The 18,845-nt window shown below is 39.1% G+C and overlaps 1 protein-coding gene across 5 annotated transcripts in view; it reads right to left on the bottom strand.

Annotated features, from left to right (window-relative positions):
- Window positions 1-5,447: 5,447 nt before the first annotated feature.
- HDAC9 (histone deacetylase 9) overlaps window positions 5,448-18,845 on the bottom strand; it is a 460,460-nt gene continuing 447,062 nt past the window's right edge. For all 5 annotated transcript variants that reach the window (XM_058831729.1, XM_058831731.1, XM_058831732.1 and 2 more), the window contains one exon: window positions 5,448-11,928. In XM_058831729.1, the coding sequence (XP_058687712.1) occupies window positions 11,889-11,928 (40 nt within the window). In that variant the 3' untranslated portion in view covers window positions 5,448-11,888. The remainder of the gene's footprint in view (window positions 11,929-18,845) is intronic.

The raw sequence follows: 18,845 nt of genomic DNA, 5'->3' as shown, positions 1-18,845 counted from the left end.
CTGACAGTGTCCCAGCCATGTCAGGATTGCCTGACTTCCTGCATAATAACTCTCACAGACTGCTGCCAGGAAGTTCAGCATAGCACAGAGAGTTTGTACAGTTATTACTGTGTGGAAAAGAAATGGGAGAGCCAATGTGATCAGTGTGTCTTTCCCCTGTGACATGTTTGCATGATCTAGCACTCCTCCTTTAGCAAAGGCTGTGTCACTTATGAAGTCAGACATGGAATTGTGCAGCACACAGAGTAGTCTCCTCTGGAGCATATTTTCCTTTCAATTTCTAGACCTAGTTCACAATGTCCTCAAAATTCCTTTCATGAAGAAATCTGCAGAATATGTGGAGGCAATAGGTTAGCATAGTTGGGATAATTCCTCCTATATCATGCCTTGCTTCTTCATTCTGTTTGAACCAAAGATGGGTATATAAGGTTGGATCTCAGCAGGCACATTTTGCTGTGGTCTGATTTTAAACTTGCCTCTGAGCTGCTCAGATACCAGCTGCTGTTCATATCACAGCTGATCATCCATTAGCAGGGGCAACTGTGGAGCTTTCTGGTCCTTTCCCACTCACCTCTGGGATTTACAGTCCTGAATGAAACTGGGCTCAGATTTTTACTGAGACTTTTTTTCTTAGATTTTTTTAGAGGGTTCTCTCCAGCAGCTTATTCTGATTCTATAAAAGGGATGAAGGATGTCCCAGACCATTTTGAATCATGTCCTATTGCTCTAAACTTTGATGGTCCTGTCTCCATGGATCCTGTGTGGACGCGGTACATAGCATCCATGCAAGTCTTATTTTGCTTTAAATATGGCCACACTTGTCTTCATCTTCTTCTTAAGAGTATGTATTCTGAGTGTGACACCTTAGACGTCCCAAGAGAGTTTTTAAGGAAGATGAAATCTAAATTTGCAGCTAAACAACAGATATTCTGTGACATGTACCACCTCCTTCCTTCATGTATTCACAAAGATGCTCAAACAGTTGTATATAGGAGGATCTAATAAAATGCACCTTGAAAAGTCATTCACACTGCTCACAGGAATTCTAGGTAGGCAGAAAATAGAAGCAGATTTGAGAAACCACTTGGTGAAGCAGGTTTTTACAACTCAGTTCGAAATGTGGTATAGGGCTTTGCTTTACTTTCATTTGTGAAGGCTTGGTGCATGCAGCCTGTGCCTGTTCTCACCTGTCCGTTCACTGAATCCCTATTGCTTGGTAATAAGAACCACATCTTATGCTTGTAAACATTGCAAGTCTTGAGATAACTTCCTTCCAAATTCCCTGAAGCCTCATCTAAAATGGTTCAGCTGTTACCCCTTACACAAGTGCAGTATTTATTGACATTTTTTTTTCATTCTTTGCAATCTGCATTCAAAATCACACCAGCCAGCACATCCAGCAAGGTAAAGCAAAGGTCTGTGCGCAGATTGTTATACAAACCAAACAGTTCTCTGTTTTGTGAAGGTCATTTAAAAATGAGGAGTGAATAAGAGAAGCAAAAACACAAGGAAACTACAGGATGTGATTCATAAAAATCCCACATCTCCTCTATATGCTCATACAGTCTCCTTTGAATAAATAAATAAAAGCTTTTGTTGTTTAGCAATGTTCCAGTAAGTAACACACAAGCCAGAGAACAAGCAAGCTCAAAACAATGAGCTAAAATTAGAAGAGGCAGATTCAGCATCTGAAGTCACAAATACACACTAACTTTATAATGTGAAGGCATCTGGAAGAAATATAGTCACATGGACAGTCTGGGTGCTGGCATAAGGACTGTAGCTCCGAAGATTTTCCGTCAGCTACAAGCTCTTTGTGGATGCTCAAACAACACTTTTAATCCTATCTGTGAAAAGAGGCAATGATTGGCCTGCTTCTGTGGCTGTTGTGAGTATGAAACCCTGGATGTTTACAAGGATCTTGGATTTTTGTGTTGAGTGCCACTGAAATAAAATTATTTCTTCAAACCACTCAGCTGTAAAAAGTGCTCAAAAGTAATTAACTTTGAGCCATTTTGCTATTCTGACTGAAATGGAAGACAAAGAGACATGGTGTCTAGCCTACACATGGTGTATTAGTACTGACCATTTGTCAGCTCTTCCGTACCATTAAAACATTTTTCTCAAAGATTTTTCAGATAACTTTAAAAAAAAAAAAAGTTCTTTACAGCAGATGCTTGCTAGCCATGATCAATCCTCAGCAGACCTTACCAGCCCTTACATTGCCATAGAAATCATATAAGACATGTTCAGCAGCAGCAAAAAGCAGCATGTTCTACTAAGAGTCCGTGACCAGGACCACTGTGTCCATCAAGCAAAGGGAGGGTTTCTTACCCCTAAAGTGGAGACAGCAAAGTGGACCCCTAAAGTGGACAGCAACCATGGCTATGGACAAATTTGACATTACTAAGAGGATTCAGATGAAGCTGTCTAATCCCACTCTAGATTTACATTTCTGGATCAGGAACAGGCTCTAAAGCAGATAACATGAGCTATCGTAGGTCAACAAAGATGGAAAGATTTCATTGCAAGACAGCATTACACTGTAATGATGATTCTCATGAAATAATTTGTTGGACATTTTAAAGGAGAACTGGAGTACATACATTCATTTTTGAAGTTTTTCAGCACTGTTTTCTTTTTGCAGATGTTGCTGCAGCTGTCAAATTACGTACTTGACTTCCAGTATGAACCCAAACACCCACTCCAGGCAGTAGCACTAAAGGAGCCAGGACTGGTTCTTCCTGGGTCAGGTGGCAGAGACAGAGCTGATACACATCAGATGTAGTGGCAGACAACACACATTTACATTTCAGCTAACATAAAATGTAGTTCTATAACATGATTTTGAATAAAGAAGGAAAGGCATCTGAGAATTAGAGAAATCAAGGATTGTTTTTGGTTTCGTTTTGTAAGTATCAGTTGTTACTTTTCCTGCCATATTCAGTAGGTAGAACAAAGAATCATCCAATTTATCCCTGCTTGTAGGTCAGATTAATTTTAACAAGACTAGATTAATTATTGACTAGATACTAGATCTAGATACTAGAGATGTTCCAATAAGGTTTTCAAGACTAGATTACCTAAAATAGAGCAAAAAATGTTAGACTTTCAGAGGTTGTGTTACCTAACACAGCCAAAGTTGAAGAGCAGAATTTAGACAATGAATAGAAAGAAGAGAGAAAAAAGGTATTGCAAATTATGGCAGTTATCTTCCTACTCTTTGTTGCTGTGTAGAGTCTGGCAGAATTGCATGCAGTTAGACTGGGCTACTGTCACAGCTAGTGTAGATATTCTGAATATGCAAAGCATATTCACCTGTACTGCCTTGGGGCAACATAAATATTTGTAACACATGCTTTTACCCCGATTGATTGGGTTATTTTTTTTTTTATAACAACTAATAACTTTATCACTGACTAATCTTTAATTAAATTAGATAGCTAAAGAACGATGGCATTCAAATGCTACAACCATCTGAATGGTGTAAAATTATGTTGTTTGTACATAAAATATACCACAAGAGAGGTAATTTAGGATCTTATGAGGAATGTTCTATTCAGTTATTAACAATCTATGAAGACATTCATGCAACAGCCCTAACAGGCTGGGTATTTTCCAGTGATATGTGGACAGAGAAGTTCAGCCAGAAGCAGAATACAAGCTAAGAATATAATTTTTTCACAAAATCCTGGATCCATGCCCTTACTCAGCTTCTAGTAAAGTAGAGAATTTCATTTTAGGTTTTTGTTGAACCTGTTCCCTTTTACAGGCAACCCCAGAAAAGGAATTATGAACAAGAATTGTGAAACCTTTTTTTACAAGTCTCCAGGAGGCCTATATGAATAAAGTACTGTATCTGGGCACTGTGACAGCAAAGGTGAAAACTAAACTTTTCTCTTTAAAAAGAAACAAACAAACAAAAAGTACTTCTAGCATACCAAAACCAAACTCCACAATTTTAATATCCTTCTCCTTTTATTTGTCAAGGAAAAGAGAAGGAAATAAAGCAGAAGAGTAGTGGCTCAGCACATATTCACTCAGCTTTATCTCATTACTTACCCTTTCTGACAAAGAGCCATCCAACTCCTGCTACTCCTTTTAGAGCTGCCAATGGAAAAAAAAGATTTTTCCTGGGGAGGAGGATCTCCAGGGGAAACAGTGAAAAAACATGAGAGGAGGAATCTGAAAGAATTCACTCCCACCCATCTACAGGAGATTCCTAGAAGCATTGTTAGTCTGAAGGTTTAAAAAAACCCACTCCACTTCTCAAAGGCAAGGTTAATTCTGGCAGGTTGATTTTAAAGCAGCAATGGTGTTTAGCTGGAATCTCTCACAAGGTTGGAATGTTAGAAGTAGACCCAGGAGAGAGGATTTAATGTACAAAATGCAGGTGAGGCAGCCAAAAAGACATGATGAATGCAATTTATCACAGGGCTCTGCAATTTATCACAATGGAATCACAGGAAACAAGAAAAACAGAGAAGTAGATAGATAGACTGGATAGATTGAGATTCTCTGTGCATGGAACTTCTTTGAAATATGCCAAGAAAGTTGCATGTTACATGTTCAGATTTTCAAATAGTATTTTATTGATGGAATAGAGCTGTGTCTTTCTAGGTTTGGGGTCCTTTTCCCCAGGAGAGAAAAAAAGATGTGTTATTCTGAAGGATGAAAAAAAGCTAAAATTATAGGATGCTGTTTTGCTTCACTTTGGTTTTAATCCCCTTCTGGAGCAGCACTGGATACATGCCAGGAGGTAGGGGTTTCCATGTGCAAACAAAGAGCCTGTACTTCCCAGCTACCCTCCTCTCTGCTCCATTTCCAAGTTCAGGTGCGCGAAGGTCCACACACAGAAGCAATTTCAATCTGCGAGCTACTTTTGACAATGTGCAAGTGATCAAAATGTGCTCACAGCAAACACACTCCTTCCTCACTCCCCTGCTTTTGTGGGTGCCTTTCTCAAAACAGGTCTGTTCTATCAAGGTAACAACTCCAAGTTTTACAGCAGCAGTGCTGGAGCAATACCGCGGCCCAGAGCATTGCTGCAGAGTGCTGGGTATTCCCCACCGCCCACAAAGTAGGGCCTTGCAGCTTTCAAAACACTGCATGTACTATTTAAATTGCTTCACTGGGAGGAGAATTATGTGTTCTGCAACGCCTCAGGACAATGAGCCAAAGGAACTATAGAATATGAGCTTGGTGTTAGAGCCGGAGCTCTGCAATGCTCTGCTTTGTGTGTGTTTTAGCCTGCTATGTAACATTACTTTTACATTAACATTTGTGGTTCCTTTTTTATGCACTCCAGCTTCACCATACTTCCCCCTTTATATTTTAACAGTCAGAATCCTATGATCCAACCAGGGTGGCATGTTCAAAGCTCCACTTTTTTGCACTGATTAAAAAGTAAAACAGGCAAAAAAAACTCCTCAGAGTATTGAACAAGCTTACTTCAAATAGCTTTTATTGACACTAGGACAAGACTATAGCCAAAGAATTATACAAAACACAAAACAAAAGGGATTTTAACAACTTGGTTGAAGACTAATTCACGCCAATCCAATGCTCATATATCTATAATCAACAAAGTTCTGGAGCACAATATTACTTAACATTACTCATTGGATACTTGCAGATACAAAAATGTATCAGGAATAATAACAATGGTTCCTTTTACTCTTATGGAAATATTACTATTAACCTTTAAAAATGTTGCCCTTTGGGTCAGTCCCACTGATGCTTTATCCCTTAGAATCTGCTCTGCCTGGAAAGACAAATTACAGAAAAACTTTCAGAGCTCTGAGCAAAAGGACTGTTTTTTATCATGGAAACAGATAGCAACATCAATTTCCCAAGGAAAAAATAGACATTTCAGCTGTGTATCCCTAGACCAAAAAGTTGGTCTTGTAAAAACCCATGGCAGTAAGCTTGCTTTGAAAGCCTCAGTTATGACTTCACCAGGTATTGCTTTATGCTTTCCTACTGCATTCTAACTTGGAATATTAAGCCAATCATAAAATTTAAAATAGCAGTAAACTAAGCAGCAAGAGACATGAGTATCAACCTGTTCCGTTAACACATGACACATACGTGCTCATGGAGCCAGTAGAATAGATCCAGAAGAGGCAATTTTCTCTCAGACAGACTCTTTTAGGAGCAGAACTGGAACTCTATATCAGAAAAAGGTATGTGTGGGCAAGCTCAGACCTTTTACCTGGGCTTTTTGTACAGTTTCATGTGGCTGAGTGCGGAGTTTGGGTGCCTCCTCTAGCTGCCTCTCAAATATTACCCAAAGACTGTTAGAGGAGGGATTTAAGAGGCCTTTGAATCAGGACATCTGATTCAAAAAGATGAATCAGAAAAGATAAAGGCTCTGCTACTGCAAATGTGCCTCTGGCCATGCACGTGTACCACCAAAAGGGGGAATGTGTGGAGATCTTGGTACAGAATCCCTCTGACCACGCAGTACCAGTGCCACTGCTTGCATGCATCACTTGTCTTTAGACCATCCCCACAGAAACGTCTGTCATAAATCACAGCCCTTACAAATGACAGCCCAACTCACAGTGCAGTAATTGACATCCAAAGAAGAGCAGAACAATATCTATTTTGCTGTAATCTATGCTAACATGCTGAAACACAGAGCATGGCACTGGAGCAGGATGAAGGATTGTGCAGAAGAGACATAACTGAGAGTTCCTGGAACATCCATCCTTTATGGTCTTCACTTTCTGTAGTGTGTGATACACAAATTATTAGAACTGAGCTAGTAACAAGATCTCATGGGACAAAACCCTTTCGGATCAAGTGAAAAAATGACATTGTTAAAATCAAAATGGGTTTCTTTTGAGGTTAGAGAGGAATTTAAGTTTCACAATTTCTTTTTTTAACAGTCAGCAGACAGCCAGCTAAATAGTGCTCTTAAAATACTGCTGCAGTTTGGATCTGTTACAAAAATGAAACATTTAATTGCTGCGAGAAGTGACAAAGATAAGTGATTCTCATTCCCACACCAGGGGCAGGGGAATCTGTCAGAAAACAGATTTCTTTTAGATGCTTTCCTATGTGTTACAAGGGTGAATTCAATTACAGGTACAGAAACAAAGCAAGTGACAGGACAAAGAAAGATCTTAAATTTAGAACCCAAACTTCTTCAAATCCAGGATGAAAAGCAAGTAGCAGAAACTTGATTTAAAAGAAGTTCTTTTCTGGCAGGTTCCACACACCACATCCCCCCTCCCCAGGTACATATTCTGTTTTACTTCCATATGGAGTCTGTAAAAAAAAAAAAAGTACAATGGTTCACAAAGCCCTATTGTGACCTTTAAAAATAAAACAACCATGCACTGTATGCTTCTGGAAAGGCCACTACTGAGAAAAAAAAAAATTTCCCCTATCAGTCATGTTATGAAGCGTCTGCTGCAGGCTGAGAACTTCTTGGGCAAGCTGCTGCTGCTACTGCTGCTGCTGCTTAGGAGAGAAAATAGCCCAGCCAGGTTCACCTCTGCATGAGTGTGGGCATGCTGGTGGAAAGGAGCGGCATTTCCCAAAGAATAAATGCTTGCTGAGCACTTCCTTTCCCCTGTAAGCTAATAGGAGTTAGTTGTTTTACAGCCATCAGCTCCTTTGGAAAAGTTCCCTCTAATTCTTCGTCCCAGACACATTGCCCTGAAAGTGTCCTGCTGTCTGTCTACAAAAATTAGTCAGTCTCTACATTCTTGTTCTCTACAAGACCTCTGGTGTTGGCTACAGCAAAACCTTTCTAATATTTCATTTCTGGTTATGACTCTCAGCTTTTCAGAGAGGCTGCACTTAGATAAGACACCAACTAAAATACCACATACTCTAGAGAGGGGATTGTTTTGCCACTTATATTCAGTCTGCAGCAAGTTGTTGACTTTTTTTTGCAAAGCAAAGGCTTAGACATGTTTATCTGCATAACATTTTCTGATTCTTTTATGATGTTTATTTAAGATAGCTTAATGATTTTATTTTTCTCAGATTCAGCTGCTTGGAATTAGTTGCTTCATTTGCACTGAAAGAAAAATTAGGAAGGTACATGATTAAACAAAGGGAATAATTCTGTCATCTTTACACTGGCAAAATTCCCATGAACTTTGATTACCCACTAGAAAAGTTGCCTGAAAAGAGATCATATAATCAAGCTGCAAATTATATTAAAACCAAATGAGCATATGCACAATTCCTCCAAAAGTGAGTCCAAAAATTAAGTGCAAGACACTCATGAAGGTTTCAGCAGTTCTGAGATTTGCTGTTCATCACTGTTCTTACTCCAACCCACGTAAGAACCTTAAGCTGGATAAAAATCATTCTTTTCTTGATCTCTTGAGTCACATCTCTTTTTAGTTTTCAGTTTGTACTAGGAACTGAAGGACCTAAGAATACAAGAAAGGTACTAGAAAAGCATAGTAATACAAGAAAAGCTCCACTGAGCTTAATACTTAGCTCCTGATGCTGGAGAAGAAAATGAACGGGAGCAAGCATGTTAGTGGGACTTGCTGCTGAGGCAGCTCTCTTTCTGGTCATTGCTGACCAGCACAGGAGCAGAGCACAAATTACTTCAGGATTCCCCCATAAGGCAAAGATTTGCTGCCAATGGCAGTGGCAGCCTGCGGGGGAGGCTGTCCATCTGCCTGCCTTCAGCCCTTGTACCACCAGCACCAGAGGGTCCCCTGGCTCCAAGTGCTCCCTGCCACCTCCTCAGCTTCACCTTCCCCATGGAGTCACACACTGAAACCATCCTTATCCCATCTTGTTTATTCATTTCAGCTCAGTTTTAGATGTAATCTCAGCTCAGACATAGATATTTTGGCAGCCGACTTGAAATATCTGGGATTGAATTTTCAGAGGTGTCAATCTCTATGGACTAGTGGGAAAGGTCTGTGGGAGACATGAGACTTTGATGTCTCTTCAGAAATCTGAATTTTTACATTTGAAACACAATTCATGCATCCTGAAATTCTTGCAATCTGTTGTTGAATCCAGTTTAAACCGGGCATTTTTAAGAGTGTCTATGTGAATACTTCCCTAGAACTATGACTAAAATTGCTGGAAGATATTTTAACTCCAGTCCATGGGGAGCTATTGACGGTAATAAAAAATACTGTGAGAAGAAAACAGCAGCAAGTGAAACTGCCCTCTCAGAAAGCCCAGGTCTGCTTTGAAGGAAGTGTTGACATTCACCATAAGATTCAATCATTTCCCAGAGGGCCGTAAGATGCCTTGGAATGACATAAAAAGCAATGGTGCTCTTGACTTAAAGGAGTAAAGAAAAGCAGGGCCTGATCCATCTCCCATCATCAAATCAAAGAGGAGTTTGCTATTGACTTCAGTCAGAACAGAGTTCTGGACACAATCTGTGTGCAGATTATTAGCACACTTGTTTATCCAAACGATCCTAACTTCAACCAACGGCATGTCTAGATATCTTCCTGGGACTGCATCTGTACAAATGTATAAGTGTGAGTTTATAATGTGGTTTAATTCAAATTATTCTGGCACTTTAAAAGCATTTCCAGCTAAAAAAGGCAGATTTAGCTGATTTGCAGCCCAAAAGACAGACTTTGATTGGAAAAGCTTGTAACTCATATTTCAGGTTGCAATTCATATACAAGTTCATACAAGCTAAGGACACAAACAGATTTTAGGGTTAATTTTAAAATGATTTTACCATTCACTCAATTAAAATTTTGCAGCCATGATTTCAAGATGTGAAAAGCTCTACAAATTACCCAACTCATCAGCTATAGCCCTGGGTTTCCTTGAAGGGAAATTTCTCTGATGACCATAACAAAATCACAGTAAATGGCAAGTAAGATTGCCATCAGGAGTCTGCTGAAAATGCAGGAGGAACTCCTGATTGCTTTAGTCATGTGCACAACCCCTTCAGAACAGCCCAGAGTCAGGCAAGGTGGCTTACACCAGGAGTTAATTTAGCCTGCTGGGACTCCTTGCATTACTAAAACGAGCATGGTTTCGGCTTGTAAATGGGGGGTAGAATTTTATTTCACTTTCTGAGGGTCAGAATTTTATTTCCCTTTCTGAGGGGCATACATTCATTTCAGAGTAAACCTTTCAGAATAAAAGTTTACTTCACATTATAGGAAATGACATCCCTTTTTTTAGATTTCCCTTTTCAAAGCATGCCTCAGATTTCTAACTTGTCGTGGAGAGCTTTGGTATAAGTAATAAAAGTCTTTAAAATTAAAATGCTAATCGTAAACAAACCCAAATGCATGAAAGATATAGTCTGACTGCATAACAAAAGAGAATTATATAATTCTATTTGAGTGAAATCTTTCATCTTTGATTTACAGGTTTGAGTCTGCCTATAACTGAAACCATATTGTTCCATATCTTTCATATCATGGCCTTCCCCAAAATCTTGTTTTAATTAAGGTTCCTTTCAGATTTTAGAATAAAAAGCATGACAGTCTTCACTTATGGCTTTAATATATATCCTTTTTTTTTTTTTTTTTTTTTTTTGAATTTGGAAAATATATAAAAAAAGAACATTGCTTGCTTTTAAAAGCCGAGCAAGCTATCAAATACTGCAAGCTGAATACTTCAAGGTATCTCCTGGGGTTCATTAGGTGAGAAAGTTGTAAACAAAATAAAAGTTACTGTAAGCAGAGTTTTGTTCATTTGAAGTACTCTTACATACATGCCCCAGCTCTCTCTCTCTCTGACAGTAAGGCAACACGTGTAACAGTTTAAGCGTTCATTTTCAGCTAAAGGCACAACTCTATGTTACGTTCTCAAACATGGAATTAAACAGCTAAAGTCACATTGCAGGGAGATCTTGCTGCACTTCGGGGATCTAAAATAAAGCCTAAACCCTTTGAAGCTTCTTAAGCAACATCAGTTCTCTTGGTGCAGGACTACATAAAAGAATCAGTTCGTATTCACATCACGACCTGTAAAAAACACTCCCACACAACCTCCACAGAAACACCTGAGCTTCAAATGAGCTGCACGCAGTTACTGAAGGTCGCTGCTTTGGAGTCAGAACGCAGAAACATTTCAGAACAAACTAAAAACACGTTTGAAAAACTACCCATACTTGATCTCTGCTGCACATATGGTGAGCGCTACTGTCAACTACAGAGGGTACAGCACATTTTCTTAAAGGCAAAAGATCATTTTAGAGAATCGTGAATGTGTTTTTATAATAGAAAAGATTACATGAAATGGGGAGGGATGGCCAGGAATAGTGAAGAGAAAATAAAGCACCACCAAGCACAGTACTTCAGGGGATTTATAGTACAATAAGAAGTGCTTTCCCTTTAGCTAAAATCCCTCATCATAATTTGAACACTTTTCACTTATTCAGCTAAGAATTCATTACAGGAGGTTAAAAAATGGCACGTAAAATAAGGGTGGGTTTGGTTTTTTTTTTCTTCATTACACAGAGCAAAGAAAACAAATTCTATTAACAATTTAACACAGTATGAAAAAAATTATCCAGTAAAAAGTGTCAGAAAGTGATTCACGGAGTTCACAGAGTATGTTGCTGGCTGTTGCAATTCTCATATCTATAATCTATCATGTAGAATTTTGCAATACTCTATTTCACAATTTGTGTTGGTGAGTGGGTCAAACAGCATTAAAAAAGCATGCTCTAGGCTCTTTCCCCCAAGTCCATTTTACTGTAACTCTAGAATTGTGGCGGTTACATTTAAGGAATCTTTCGGGCTCTTTCAAGTCCATCCAAAGAACAAGTGAAGCTGCTATTCCGAGTTTTGTGCCCAGTGTTTATGTTCCATCTGATCTGTGCCACCCAAGAAGCAGACAAGACATGTCTGAGGGTGCTTTGGGGAATACACAATGATGTCACCCACAGGAAATATCAGGGAGGACTTGGCACTTCACAAGGCTGGCTCTTCTTCCATGGGCTCACCAGCAGCTCTGTAAAAATAAACAGGCAATCAGAATACGGCACAAGAGTACACAATGACATTGTAGATTTTCATGCATAATCAAAGCTGATTTTTCAGCTCTCTCAGATGTTTATTTGTGTTATTCAGCTATCCATAAATAGAGTTTCTTTCCTAGGAAGTATAAACAAATGTCAAGTGGAAAAACATTTTAGATCCAAGCAATCACCGAAAATGTTCCTGTTTATATTAAAATATGTCAGAATATTTTATAACATTTTGTCCAGAAATGTACATGCTTTGTGTCAACAGCATCAAATAATTTAATGAAAAAAATAGCTGTGATACTTCTATTTTACAAGCTTTTGCAACTATAAATACATGCATTTATTTTTTTCAAGCTGGCCCACACCATTAAAGCAAAATAGTTCACTAGTAGCCAAGTAGTGCTCCCTCTGAGGTTCTTCTCCAGACCCCTAGTTTTTGATTTTGTGTTTTCATAAGCATATTGCCAGCCTGCAACTTTTGAGACTAAATCCTGAACCTGATCAGCAGATTGCTATCAAAGAAAAAGTATCTGTTAATTATATCAAATCAGATTATATATATATATATATATATCTTTTATATGAGAACCTCTGGCAAGTTATCAGCTTAGGCAAGAAGAGCTCTCTAAGACAACCAATAAGAAAATGAAGACACAAATGCCAAGCTGATGTCAAGTCTTGCAATTCCTCGTATCTCACAAGCTACTGCACCTGAGGAATGTGATGGCAATTATAAAATGGGAAGCTTCTGAGATCATGGAGAGACCTCACTATTGAAGGGCAAAGAATTTGGACAGAAACCATTTTTTATCTTAGCCTGTCAGCCTTAAGAAATACTTTAAAATAGTAGTCTCAAGCAATTTTGAAATCAGGGAAGAAAAGTAAATGTAAATTAATAAATGAGATGTTTACCAGTTAATTCGTGTAAGCCTGTATAATAACTGGCTTCAGCAAAACATGTCTCAGAAAGTATTTTATAAATTCATGAGATCCCATGGAAAAAAAGTAATTAATGGGGGCTTGCTTGGCCTTTGATAGTTTATTCAGCAAGGAAGCCAGAGAATTTTAACTGAATCTGGAATTTATTAAGGACTTTCCCAATGAAAATATCAGCAGTATATCTTTAAATTATTTTATACAGGTTACTCCTTTATGATTTGGAGTGATCACTGATAGTATGTTGAAAAATATGTCAGGTGAATGACACGTGAAAAAGATGATGTTTCTCAGACTAATCACTTTCCAAAGGGTATTGTCTCTGAAAGATGATTAATCTATAAATCTAAAATATTTACCTCCTCACCACATGGTGGAGGATGTTTCTTATGTGCAGTAACCACTGCGGCTCTCATTCCTGAGAAATGAGGTGAAGCCCCCTTGCATTCCCTTTTTTCCTCCCTTGCAGCAGAGCACACAGTAGCAGCCAGGGCGAGGTGGAACTCTGCCTGCTGCTGAGGCCCTCAGGTGTAATAAAGGATCCCACACCAGGTGAGGAACTCATTCTGATGGTGTGGGCTGCTGTTGTGCTGACCACACACTTCCACCTTCTCCAGACACTTGTGGGAGACCTCAAAGTCCTCTGGTGTAACACAGAGGGTCAGTAAGCCCTTGTTAAACATCCAGAACCTGATGGCTCTGTCTGGAAAGAAGATAATTTGGAAGCAGATGACAGCTCAGTTTTTAGGTTCTGCAAATGAGAAACAATATGGGTCAATAGATTTCAGGTGGTGATTGGCAGATCAGGAAGGAATGAAGCTCTGGAAGTGAGAGTAGGGGTTTGGACTATTCATAAGAACCTAGGGAAGCAGTACATGCACCAGTCTGTTCAGATGTGTTTGATTTCTGAGACTGACAGTCTCATCAACATAGGACAATTGAGGAACTTATTTAGGACTTCTTTCACTGGGAAATTTTTCACTGACAAAAGTGCTTTTGAGGGCCAGGAGTGCCCTTCACTGATCTTGAGTGCTATATTCTAATATATTATATTCCAGTATATTCCAAAAACAGGCCAACATTCCTCACCAGCCAGAGCATAAGCACCAATAATAATTTTTATATATAAGTGCCAGATGCAAGGTTCTTTTTAGGAAAGGGGGATCAGGTTAGCGCACCATGGCAATCCAGCTGTTGTCTCACAGTGTGGGTACTCTCACAGTCTCCTTTTGAAGACTTATGTGTATGCTTTAACTTCATTTTATTAGTGTCAGAGAAGTCACTGGATTTATCCGATGGTTTACCATTAAAAACATTCATTTTTATGATGTAACAGCTCAGGCTAGAGTTTTGTGAGAGAGTCAGTACTGTTTTGGAGCCAAAGGACAGAGAGAAAAACATTTTAAGTCCCATAGCACTGAGCAGAGAATCAATATATACCCATTCTGACAAAATCAAAAGCTGTCAAAAGAAAAATCCAGGGGGCAGAGTCTGACAGGCCAAATTTGTGTTACTTCAGCTTTGTCACTGTGAGTTATGTTAGTTCAGTCAGTCTTCCTGTAGGTGACGGGAAGTTGGCATAAAAACATAAAACAGACAGAACCCCCCATCCCATACTGTATGCTCTGAGCAGTTCCTTGAGATGCAGCTGTGAGCTCAGGTCTGATCTAAACCATTTCCATGCAGTCAGCAAATTCAGAAGGACACCAGTTGAGATTGTAACGGTTATAGAACCACAACTGTGATTTTTCTCTAAGGCTTCACTGTGGCTCATTTAAACTCCTAGGACTCATAGGAGCTGAGTCCTCCTGCATTCACTTTACTTAGGTGTGCTGTGAAGAGTGCTCATCTTTAGCTCTCTGTATGTAGAATTCTGAATTAAATAATCTCTTTGCAGTTAACGCTCAACAAAATGATGCTATTTAAACCTTCAAAAAAAAAAAAATAGATGAGGCTAAAATCCTACCACATGAATAAAATCTGGCAAAACATATGAATCTTAAATATTGTTTTGTGGCTATTGAGAATAAATATTATTTATGGGAAAAATTTTAAAAGTAATTAATATCTACAATTTTTAAAGAGGTAGTATTTAAGAATGTAGATAAACTCAGCACATCAAGCAAAAAAAGAAAATGTTTGTCTTACCTTATTTTTCAAATGACAATTACAGTGATTTCTCTTAGCTACAGTATCACACACACAAAAATAAAAATTCAAAGTATGTTTCCAAGATAGAAACTGCTGAACAAAAGATAGATTTTTTTTTCTGGCATGGTATGGCTGTTTTATGCCATAATCTGCTCTTAATTTAACTCATCTGTCCCAGGGAAGATCATTGTAATTGAAAAGTGATCCTCTGGTAGCAAAGAGCTAGGGAAAAAGAGGTACATTTCTATATCATGAAGGTGATTTGGGGAGCGTCTAAAGACATTATATAAGACATCCTGAGTAAGTGTATATCCTAGTAAAAATGGACTTAGTATGGATCAAAGAGAAAGGAACTAAAAGTAAAAACCATTCTAGTTTAAGAGCAGAATAAGATAATTCCGTGTATACTCTCAAAAGAGGAAGTAATATCCAAACAAGTTAAATTAAATAAAATATAAACTCTGGCAAGTTAAATGCAAACTCCCAATGAAGCAAACCAAAGGAAAGTCTGAAGAGCAACATATTAAAGGCATAAAAGCTAATAATAAAAAGATCTTTCAAAATACATCAGAGGAAATGATCAAAGCATAAAAGGAGCATCAAGGAAGGTAGACCACAAAAGCAAAATGAACTATTTATATCTGGGTTCACTAGAGAAGTGTCAGTGAGATTTTATTACTTGCAGATGAACTATCCTAAACTGAATCAGTGCTAGAACAGATACACCAAACATTGCCAAATTTCTAAGAGCAGATGATTTTTGTCTGCTAAGTTCCAGGGAAATACGATTAGGATGTTGTTAAAGAAATAGATATTGAGCATATTCTACAGCTTAACTCAGCAAGAGGTAGAGAAGGCAAGAAAAGCAGTTCCCCTTTTGGAAACCACAGGAGGTACAGTAAGCCTGTATGGCAAAATTGAAAGCAGCTACAATCACTGATGGAATTAGTAAGCATTTAGGTAACAGTCATTTGGGTAAGAGTTAGGTCTTAACACTTACAGAGATGGCAATCCTTTCAAATTTACTAGAAGTTTATGAAGGAAATTAGGGAAGAGGGATCAAGTGATTTCCCTCTGCAAAGGTCTTCCAACAATTTTATCCAAGTGCTCAGAGGAACCTAGGCAGTTGGGAGAAGGTGCTTTCACAGATTAACAATACACCAAAAGCAGGATACGCATAATATCAGTGATTTTTCACCATGGAGGAATTCTCCTAGTCCAAAAGACTAGGCACAAGTAGATTTAGTTGATAATGTTTGCTGATGATACCAAATTGCCGATACTACTCAGCTGTAAGACCCATAACAGCATTTCTGTATGGAGAACAAGGCAAAAAACACAAGCACAGAATACACAAAACGTGGGAGGACAGCTTTAACTGTTTTAACAGTGATGGCTATGACTGAGAGCTTAGAGTTAATGGCAGAGGAGCAGAAAGCCACAGAAACAAAACATCCCCAGTATTAACTACTGTGCAAATTCACAATGTGCCCAGCACCTGGAGTCCTCCATGCAGCTTTTACTCCATCTCAAAGAAACTACAAAAAACACAGAGAGGAGCAAAAATAATCAAAGGTAAGAAATTATTTTCATACCAGAAGGAATAGAGTCTTGAGAAACTCCAGCCTTTAAAACCAGAAATGGATCAAAGATTATGACTAAGAGGTGGTTTTCTTTCTCACAATACAAGACCTAGGGCTTTCCCAGTGATTTTATTGGTTAATAAGTAAAAACGGGGTGATGTCTGATGAGGCTGTGGGATTCACTACCCAAGTGCCAGAGGCATAAGCTGGTTCAAAAATGTTTTGCAAAGTTTACACCTGTGTATGTATCCTCGAGGCTTTTACACAGGATGGGTCAGACACAGCAGTTGGGATTTATCAACTCACCAGGGTAAGGCTGGCTCCCAACCCAATCTTCTCCTGGTTCTCCTCCTTATGTACCCACCACCAAGGATGAGAAGAAGGTGGGCAAGACAAGGGTGCAGGTGGGTGCAGGCTGACCTGGGAAAGCTGTCCTGCAGCTCCTGAGCCTGGAGGGGACTGTAAGCCCTGTGGGGTATGGCCAGGTATGTGCTGTGCACTCAGCATAGCTGAGGTAATCAAATAGTGAAATGCCAAGTGGAGCTTTATGAATTAAGAGACAAATATGGCAAGTGACCCTAAACGGTAGCTAGCTGTACCCCATGATTCAAACATGTGCTCTCATTTGCAATTCGATTGAAACTGCAACTGGTAGCTCTGTAACACTAAGAGTAAAAATTATACTTAGTTTTCATTTCCATTTGAGTAAAATCTATGCTCAGCTGAACCAGAGCCATAAAGTCAAATTCTGATAAATGTCATTCTCAAGATTTACTGCTTCCTGTAAAAATAGTAAGTGCAAGATATCTCCCTCCACACCCTTTTCTTTTTCCATTTTAAGAAGAAACATACAGAAGCTCCAAGGTATCAGGGACAGCAGCATACTGAATATTTTCACAGCACGATTTCTGAAACAGATGTCTGGCCAAAGCAAAATTCTAATCAGCTAAATCTGTATCTCACACAGGGAACAGTTATCAACACACAAAAGTTCTGGTAGTTAGAAATGTTTTATAGGGCATGCCTGTTCCTTTAATTGCGTCTCTCTTCAAATCCCCGTTAGCACCATACATGTTTCCTCTCCTATACACAAACTCTTTTTTCTATAGCTGTACTCTTCCAAAGTCTATAATCAAGATTCAATTGGATCTTAAAATGCAGAGTTATGCTTTGGTAAAAAAAAAACACCAAAAGCGCAGCAGTTTTTCACGTTTTTCTTCATTTACCCTGCCAGAGAAAATCAAGTAAAAAAATAATCGGCACTGTCACTTGAAGAAAAGAAAGAAAGAGAGAAGAAAGAAATAAAAATACTTAATATGGGCTTTAGCCAGGAGCATTTTATCCATCAGTGGTAAATGAGTCAGATATGAGTTGGCCAGGAAAAGAGCTGCTTTACCCAAAATCTGAGTTTAAAATGAGTCATCTCACTCCAACACCAATATATCCTCCAACATAACTGGCCAGAGTTTCCCGCAAAGAGACTCTTGCTGCTGCTCTTCATCTGGAGGCCTGACCATCCAGAGCTGAAGTCGACAGGATCTCTTCCATTGAATCAGTGGAACAGGCTTGGAGTTGCAGGCCAGAACTATCAGTCTGGCTGACCGTGGTGGGAATAAAGAGGAAACAAATTGACTCCTGGTGTAATGAAGGAACCCTTCAGGCTGCCCCATCAGTTACAGTGCTTCCTGTTCTGCTCCCTCCCTACCTGTCACAAACAACTTTCCCAAATGAACACTCAATGCAAAAGCTTGCAGCAGGTCTTTGGAAGGTGCCCCCTCTACAGCAATAGGAGGAAGGGCACACCTTCTAACAGAACTTGAGATCCCACACGACTCCTCACATCCCTGCTGCCCTCTGTTTGCCACAGGAAGTGGCTGGAGAAGGGGCATTGCATACATGGTTCTTTATTACAAGCATTAAAAAATGAAATCGCAAAGCTGAACTCGTCTCTACATTGCCGCTGTTTGTGTTGGTATGTACCTCTGAGACAGATGGCGTGCTTATGTGAAATGAAGTAAATTATACAGAACCCTAGGCACGCAATGTGCACAGAATCACTCCCTCTACATTCCATGATGGATTTTCATTCACACTCAAAGTGCAGGCAGGTTCTCTCAGGTCTCCCCACAGCTGAGGATCTTCAAAATCCAGCTCTCAGGGGGATCACTTCAGAGAGATCATTTCTGATTCCATATTGTTCCTTACACTCATCAGGAAGAAAACAAAGAAAA

This window comes from Poecile atricapillus, chromosome 2 (genome assembly GCF_030490865.1).
Source record: "Poecile atricapillus isolate bPoeAtr1 chromosome 2, bPoeAtr1.hap1, whole genome shotgun sequence".
Taxonomy (NCBI): Eukaryota; Metazoa; Chordata; class Aves; order Passeriformes; family Paridae; genus Poecile; species Poecile atricapillus.
This window is presented reverse-complemented; position numbering and strand designations above follow the sequence as displayed.